Source organism: Cyprinodon tularosa, unplaced genomic scaffold (genome assembly GCF_016077235.1).
Source record: "Cyprinodon tularosa strain WSP-4 unplaced genomic scaffold, ASM1607723v1 ctg5, whole genome shotgun sequence".
NCBI classification, from domain to species: domain Eukaryota; kingdom Metazoa; phylum Chordata; class Actinopteri; order Cyprinodontiformes; family Cyprinodontidae; genus Cyprinodon; species Cyprinodon tularosa.
In genome coordinates, this window is record NW_024039229.1 from 2,598,262 (window position 1) to 2,606,949 (window position 8,688).

Genomic DNA, 8,688 nt, shown 5'->3' on the forward strand with positions numbered 1-8,688 from the left:
TCCTGGACAATGGTCTTGACACTCACTAGCCCTCAGCTTCCTTCGCTACGCTTGGTATACAGTCTCAGGGTGCTGGATTTGGGGTGAAATCCTCCATGCATTGTGAGGAGCTTTCTCGCCTTGATGTCAGTAGCCTCTACCTCTTCCTTTGGCCAGTTTATTATACCAGCGGTAAAATAAAAGAAAATAAAATTTAAACAAAAAAAAAAATATATATATATATTTATTTTATTTATTTTTTTCGTTTCGGTAGGTCAGATCATTATGGAGGAAAGTTTTAATGAATATGTTCGTATCTGGCAAATTGTTCTTACATTAAGATGTCATTTAGTAAAGGTAATGTTGCTTCCAACCATGTTCATTTGCATAAGAGGAACATCCAGGTAGATGCAAACAGCAGAATCCGCTGTTCACTGCATCACAGCTGATTCTGAAAGTGAGTTTCCATCTCCTGTTTTGCAAATTATCCCTTTTACCCAAAAGCCAAACTCCACATCAAGCGAGAGTGAACATTTTTTGGAAAAGTTTATTTGAACATCCTGTTTTTCTGATTAAATATTGCAAAACAATATGCTTTAAGACCACAGCAAAACTTCTATTTACAACAGCTAAAACAAATTGGCTGCTCCAATGACATCAAAAATATATAAAAAGATAAGGGGGAAATATCTAAATATCGTGTTTGCTGTTCTGTTGCTGAACATAAACATAGTTAACCTTCCAGTTGTGGCTTTTCCTAATCTCAGGAATAGCAAAACAATAAAAATCACCATGTTGACACAGACAGCTTTTTATCACTCTGCGCAATGACATCACCTATATCTGGGTAGAACAGACAATTTGGGGTTGTTAATGAAAGTAAAAGCAGAAGGTAAATATGTTGATATATATTTTTCATTGAGCAAAAAAAGTAAATACTTATTGCTGTTCAAATAATTTAGAAATACAGTTTAGAACTTAATAATTCAAGGCCCTTAATATATCTTTTTTTTTTCTTTTGTCTAAAACAGGAATACTTAAATAAACAATCAGAACAGGGGATGTGATAACTACCCCCTCTAGTGGCTTGATTTATTTTTAAATAAATCTTTTGGTTAGGTAACACCCTGCCTGAAATGTAAGTGATGATCAGACAGTGTCCTTTCCATCCTTCTGACAGGGCATATTGTAGTAATTTAGAATAACATTGTCAAAAGATAGATTTATTGTTGATTATAGAGAATATTCTAATGGATTTCTGACCAGAATTATTAAATTACTTGTTAGTTTATAACTGTATTTCTCACAGAAATGATCTTCTTCATGAACATATCATGTAAATCAGGGTAATACCTGCACATTTCAAAATCTAATTAAAAAATAGTTAATTTCCCCCTTATTATACAATCTCTAGTTTCATGATACAAAAGCCCTATAATTCATAATGTTACAATTGTTTAATTGTATTTTAAAAGGAATACAGTTGATGTGAAAATCCCGATTAAGTTCTCTTTTAAAACATTTTTAAGGATATCTTGTTTTTTTTAGAATTCAGAAATATAACCTTGGTTTTCTTCATTTCCTTTTGTTTTGTTTTTTTTTTTAATTTTTGAACAAATACAAACTTAGAATGGCTACAAAGCATCGTTGCGACTAAAAATGAGAAATGAACCAGGTTCGGACACCTGGATAGAAGTAAAAATTGAGGCACAAATCAGGAAACCTAGTTTCTCTAAACATGAGAGAAATGTTTCTCCTCCTTCCTGGCTTGTTTTACAGGGATCCAAGACTAGTTGAACATTTTGGCCTAAATATGTTATATTCCTAATAAAAACCCCTTTTTGTGGAAATGATAAATCTCACAATTACTTCAAAAATAAAATCCCCCCCACACACACACACTTTTGCTGATTTGATGATGCAGTTGGACTGGAACCAACACAATAAATGGAGCTATTGTTACCATTTGGCTGGACTGAGCTAGCACTACAGGACCTGGCATACATCATTTACCTAGAATGCAGTGCAGTATAAACAACATGGCAATGTTCATGTGATGCTATTTTATTTAAATGTATTAAAACACCTACAGTTCTCGACTGTATTGTATTTACATTGAAAATAATATTTCTCAAATAGCATATTATTTAAACTAGCCTGGAAATCCCCAATTTCTGAAATGCAATTTAAACTTTAAATGAATTCCAGTGTAGCAGAAATATTACTTCTTAAACAGTTAGTGTTACAGAGTCTAAATGTTAAAAGTTTAAATTGTTTTTAGAACAGTTTGCAGATTTAAAGCATTAGACATAATGAAACATACACACTGATATACCTAGTGGGACTTTGCTCCATTTTTATGTAGATGGATTTTATAGTTATTTAATTGCGAGCGTTCAGGGATGAGATTGTATGCCTCTGCCTGTGTTCTCTACTGTTGTTGATGCACCAAATTATGTTTACAACACCCTGTTGTCCACAGCGCAAATATCTGTGGTCTACAGGAAAAGCTAAGGTATGATTTTCAATGATCAGCGGAACATAGTTGCTCTATGCTTATACTGTACATGATGACAACCACAGCCTAAATTTATATATGTAAATTACGTGCGTGAGTGTGATTTAAGAGGACGCTCATTAAGATTTTAGTGGCTATACTGGCTCACAGTAATGAAACAGTTGTTAAATACAACTATTTCTATTCACACTGCAACAACTCTAAACAAATGAACGCCACCTGGTGACAGTATTGTGTTACTGCATGCTCACATTTCTCATGAGATTTAATTCCCTTTTCTGACAATTACCTTAAATCTGACATAGTTAAAAAGAACTAATAAACACAGTACACCATCAAAAACACTCATTTTTTTCTGATTAGGATGTAGAGCTTATCTAATTAAAATCCGACTTATCTTCAGAGGACTGCGTTTTGGAGGAACCACCATTTAAACTGTGGGTCCCAAGCAGATGATGAATGTCCTCTAAAGTAATATTGATGCACTTAGTAAGTGCAAAAATCTTTTTTTAGGATCTTATTGAATTAGATACAATAAAGCTTAAAGCAGTTTGTGTACTGAAAAGTTGACAAATCCCCCAACATCAACTTTCTCTTTCTTTTCTAATAGAAAATGCAACACCAGCAGAAATCAAGGCACGGCTGTTCAATGCTTTGACTGTTTGAGAAGACCTTGGTTGGCAGGTGGCTCACTATATAGTTGTTGATTTTTTGCAAGAACGTTATTTTCTATTTTACCCAATTTTTGTAATCAAGTTTTGTCAAAGAATAGTTTTATATCAATAGTGATATAGCAACTACTAAACTATTAGCAAAAATCTACCATGGAGAACTGCCAAGGAAGTAGGATAAGGTTGAATTTATAAGCCCCACTCCGTATTCTGGTATAATAAAGCCAGCAAGGCTTTTCTCTCCCCTACAGCTACTGGGAACATTGTGTGAAATTATTAAATAAACCAATTTTAATCAAACTTTCATCTATGCTATATTTCCAATATAGAAATTTCCATTAGAAATATAATTTCTAATGTCTAGATAAAGATATTTTCTTATGATGGAAGGGTGAATGCTAACGTGTGATTTTGTTGATCAGCTAAATGAAAGTAGAAATGTTACCGATATACCTATTCCATTATGAAATGAGAGTAGCCCAATTTAAATTAATATGTGCAATCAAAGACACTAGTACTATCCCTTCTGTCATATCCACATCTACTTTTCCAAATTGTCTTTGAAGGTTCATCTATACAGATCTACAAATCAAAAAAAGATTTAAAAATCATCTTGGGGTTAAGACTTGAAACTTCAACAATGAATACATTAGTACATGCAGTTTAAAAAAAGGGTTTATTACGCATAACATGAACCTGAAACCACAATAAACTAAACTGTGCTCTGGACCAAAGGAAGTCATAGGCGTCATTTGGTGCGTCTTCAACACTATGAATGTAGTACCATAATGAAACATACACATTCAATCGCATCTCTGGGGACTAACAAAAAATTTGTATTATTGTTATAACATTTAGGCAATAAACCCACTCTAAAAACTCAAAGTCATAAATGATGCCCACACAACAGCTGAGCAATGAAGCTCATTTGTAAACATTACTGCTCTTGACAAGAAGTAATGTGAGAGCCTAGAGGCAGTCCATCAGTCCACCAACTTGGTAAAAATAAAAACAAATACAATACCTCTGACTAAAATGGTCCAAAGTCTCCCTATACCAGTGTCATGGCTGCTTTGGGGTCACTAACAAAAGGGAGATAGAAGGGGGAGGCTGAATTTAGGAAAGAACAAAAATCAAAATGTGTTTTTAATATTTGTTTTAGAATTTAATAACTGATAACAGGCCAGCCTTTTTGATTTCTGATTTGGAATTTCTAAACTTAACTTTGAAAAGCGGCTTATTTTGGTTTATTTTTTATTATATTAGGACATAAGGAAACTAAATTTTCTGACTTTGGTTTCCTATTATAAAACCAAAATCTATTGGCCATACCAAGGCTGTACATGGACACATACTACAGAAGAAATTACATTATAGATCTTCTTCATGCAGCTTGAAAGCAATTTTTTTGACACATTAAATAAGTCAATGTATGTGAAGCTTCATGTCGTAGGATGGAATAAGCATTAGCTCCTCAACCTCACGGTTATCTACAGCTGTGAGTAAAAAAAGCAAAGTGTTGGTCAAACTATGCTTTAAGTTGTTAGTTATATTAGGAAATTTCATGAAATTTAAATTAAAAAATTGGGGTGTTTTAGACATGATTAACTTACGTAATGGAGGAAACTTGGCTGAAAGAAGAACAAAGCACTTATAGTTAGTGTTGGTGGTGAAAAAACTGCCGAGCAGTTTGCAGCATTTCTTTTTGTTTTAAAAGTTTCACACATTTAACTGACACCTATTAGAGACTATAGATAGATATTATGACATATATTATAAAATATACCATAACATATAGTACTATTTTAACTCTGAAACTACAAAAAAAAAAAACACAATTTTGACAATTCTCACCTGTTGTCCATTTGTACCTCCATATGAATAAAGCAAGAATAGTCCATGTAATGACCAAAAGAACTATCAAACATATCAGGGTGGGAATCATTGAGAGGGCTAAATATACTGTGGAGAAAACAAAACACATATTTCAAACCTGAGTTTTAAACTAAGATTTGTGTTTTAAAATTAAAAAGTTACAATGAATAAGACCATTCATAGCCCATGCATATTGCTATTCTGTTAGTATTCTGTTAATACACTAACATTTATTTCCTAACTTTGTTACCCATCTGTTTATATTTTTACCTTCATTGGTCCTGATTTTGCTTTTCTCCTGTTTGGTGACAATATCATCCCTGTGTCCTGAGAGCTGAAACACACATTCATAGTTGGTCCAGTCTTCAGGTGGAACAGATGACAGATCTATGTCCACAGTCATCTGGAAGGTTCCATCATTGTTAGGGAGGATCTCTCCTTTCTCCACACCATCATGGATCTCTGCTCCATCTTTCCTCCAGAACATTTCTGCTCTGTTGGGGTAGAAACCTGTAGCAAAGCAGCTGATTGTAGAAGAGGAAGACTTCTGGAGGAAGAAAACTGAGGGAAGATCTGAGGATAAAAATAGATTTAAAAAAAATCTTAAGTTGATTATACCTGGAGATACAATTTGCTTGCAACTACTCTATTTTTTATTATTATTTTTTCAGCTTTTATTGTCATTAAACTGTCACAAGTACAGAGCACTGAAATTAACTCTGCATTTAATCCATCACCTTGGGGAGCAGTGGGCTGCCATTGTGTGGCACCCGGGAGCAGTGTGGGGGTTAAGGGTCTTTACTCAGGCAGTCAGAGTGACATTCTGTAGGAGCGGGGGTCGAACTCAGAACCTTAGGATTCCAAGCTCTATGCCCTAACCACTATCCCAAAGCTTGTTTTTTAGTTTTGTTTATTACAAAAAGTATATTTAGCCCTTATCAATGACTCTCACTCACATGTTTAATAGTTATTTTGGTCATTGCATTATACACACAATATACATATATAGAGAGAGTCAAAGCTTAATTATCTAATCTCTGAGAAAGTTGTCTAATAGAAATTAAAAAGCATGGGGACTGACATTATAATGCAGTTAAAAACAGGCTTCACAGCCCAAGATCTACATGGAAACTTTGATGCAGTTTGTTATAAATCAATAGAGGGTCAACATCGGCTTAGTTGTGCAAATTAAATTACAAAAAGTTTAGCAGTACCTGTTCTTAACAGGAAGCTCCTCCCATAGTTCAAATACTTCTTCAGCCACTCAGGACACTCCTGATAAAAGTAAGTCTTTTGATATGCTAAAGCAGCTCTATCTTGATTCCACTTGTTTTTGCTGATAACAGCTTGTCTTTTTGCAGCGAGCCATGATTCACTCTCAAGGTGCATAATTATGAAATCTTCTCCATCATAACCAATCTGATCATAACCTCTAACCTCTTCAGTCTCATCATCCCATTCACAACCGTACATCTCCTGATAGACGTGAACTCCTGAGATAAAGACACAGTTTAATTAACATAAAAAAATGAAACCTCTCAAATACACAATAAGAGTGTAACAGTGATCTAAAAAAAAATCTATTAAAGCTTCAAACACTAAAATGCATAAGCAGACTCACTCAATAAAATCCCTGCTGTTGTTAAAAATGAGAAAACCTTGATGAAACTGTTAACTTTCTATTACAAATAATCAATAGGTTATAAGACATGAACATGACAGAGTCCATTATCAGCATGCAAAGGACAGAGAGAAGACTGAAAATTAAAGATGGTAGAAGAGCATTCAATAATAGATGTGTATAATAATCACTGATGACTATAAACTTTACAAACAGCAGAGTTTGAAAAAATATGTGACAGAATTGTATATTGAAAAAACCTCTATTATTGTTGAATCGTATTCCTGCAATTTCAAGATTGCCTTTGAAGGTTTGCTGCTTTTCAAGACATATCTGGGTTTCCCTCTCCCAGTGTTCCTGGCCCATGTTTGTCATCCATTCCTGTTTAGGAACGTTTTTGTTGGTGTTGCTGTCACAGTAACTGATCTGAACATCATCCACCAACCCAACAGACACGTATGAAGGGAAGTTTGGGATTCCAGAAGATGCCGTGTAGAAATACTTCAGAGAGTGGGTTACTGTGAGGAAAAGCAAAGAGCTCGATGATTTACCACTATTTCTCCTTGATTGATCAATAGAATGTCAGTATGAAACATGGTAAAATATGAAAGCAAGGTCAGATAAACATTTTAAATCAGACTTACTTTTTATTGTTTTCAAAAGCACAAAAACTATGCATATTTAACACTAGCTGATGAGCCAACCAGATAATATCTGGAGTACATTTGTATAAATCCAAATACATCAAATTTTAGAATACACATCTATTCAGTTTGCCTTTCAGAATAAAAATATATACTTTTTTTTTTTTTTTTTTTTTTTTAAGTTTAGAAGGCCCATTGACAGTTTGAGATAGGCACCAGTACCCCCCACTTGGGATTAAGCATGTGAGAAAAAGTATGGATGGATAGTTAAATTTTAAGCAACTTTTACTTAATCTATTAACTTTTCATCATGTTATAGTTGCATACTATTCTTGCGTTCTATTGTCCTATAGTTTTGATAAAATGTGTAATTTAGGAGGTAGGCTATTTATTAAGATATTTGTAATATAAAAAATTATTAAAACGCAAAATGTATTTTCAAATAAATAGTTGTGTTTTTACTGGGTTTAACTACACGGAGAAGCACAGTTTCTAATAAACGTTTGAGGGTCTGTAGGATGACGGAAAAACCGAAACGGGTGAGAAATAAATTTGATCATAAAAATGCGACTCCATACATCGAATCCCATCTTACTTTTAATCTAGAAGGTGAACCGTATCGATATATGGTGGCTATTTCCGGTTAGATAAAGAGACGAATTCTAAATAAATATAATCGGATAGAAAATATTTAGCTTTTCAAAGTCTATGCTTTATGTGGGCTATGAGCGATAGGCTACCCTCTGAATTACAAAGTCCTTAATGAGCACATCAGAAATCCCAAACAAAGGAGAGAGTAAACCTATTTTTACATTATTAACTCACCTGATAATGCACCTTGTATCCGCATTAAAACCATGACAACAGAAGTTCTTAAGAAGTTCATTTTAGCGACTTAACGTATACATTTCATAATAACTCGAAAACATTTCATTCCTCTTCCGTTTATAGCGACTCAGGAAAACACGAGGAAGAAGGAGGCGTCAGCGACACACACCTGGGTCACAACATAGACCCCGCATCATCGGGTGAGAGGCGTGCCGGCAGAGCGGCCATCTTGGATCAGACCAAGCGGCTGTCAGAGACAATAAATGTCAGTTAATGTTAACCCTATTCAATGACTTTAGACGCTTGGACTCCGGGGAATTCTTCACTGATTTCCAGATAAATCAGCTGGCTGAAAATGAGAATGTTTCACGGGTTACATGGGACAAATTGAACGATCTGCCTTTCTGCTTTAATACATCATTTTGATTTTGTATTGACAGTTTGCAAACTTGTAGAGCTAATCCTCAGAATGGCCGACTTTTATTCCAACTGAGGGTGCACAAATAAAAGGAGGCTAAAGACCAGATCCAGTGGAATTACCTTTCATTCTGT

At 34.4% G+C, this 8,688-nt stretch overlaps 1 protein-coding gene across 1 annotated transcript in view; it reads right to left on the reverse strand.

Moving 5' to 3' along the window:
* The window catches only part of LOC119795037 (major histocompatibility complex class I-related gene protein-like), a 35,299-nt gene extending 27,029 nt beyond the window's left edge, over positions 1 to 8,270 (reverse strand). The window contains exons 1-4 of the mRNA XM_038302862.1: positions 8,134 to 8,270; positions 6,925 to 7,182; positions 6,258 to 6,536; positions 5,447 to 5,616 (exon numbers count right to left, since the gene is read on the reverse strand). Of these exons, the coding sequence (XP_038158790.1) occupies positions 5,447 to 5,616; positions 6,258 to 6,536; positions 6,925 to 7,182; positions 8,134 to 8,194 (768 nt within the window). The 5' untranslated portion in view covers positions 8,195 to 8,270. The remainder of the gene's footprint in view (positions 1 to 5,446; positions 5,617 to 6,257; positions 6,537 to 6,924; positions 7,183 to 8,133) is intronic.
* Positions 8,271 to 8,688: the final 418 nt, after the last annotated feature.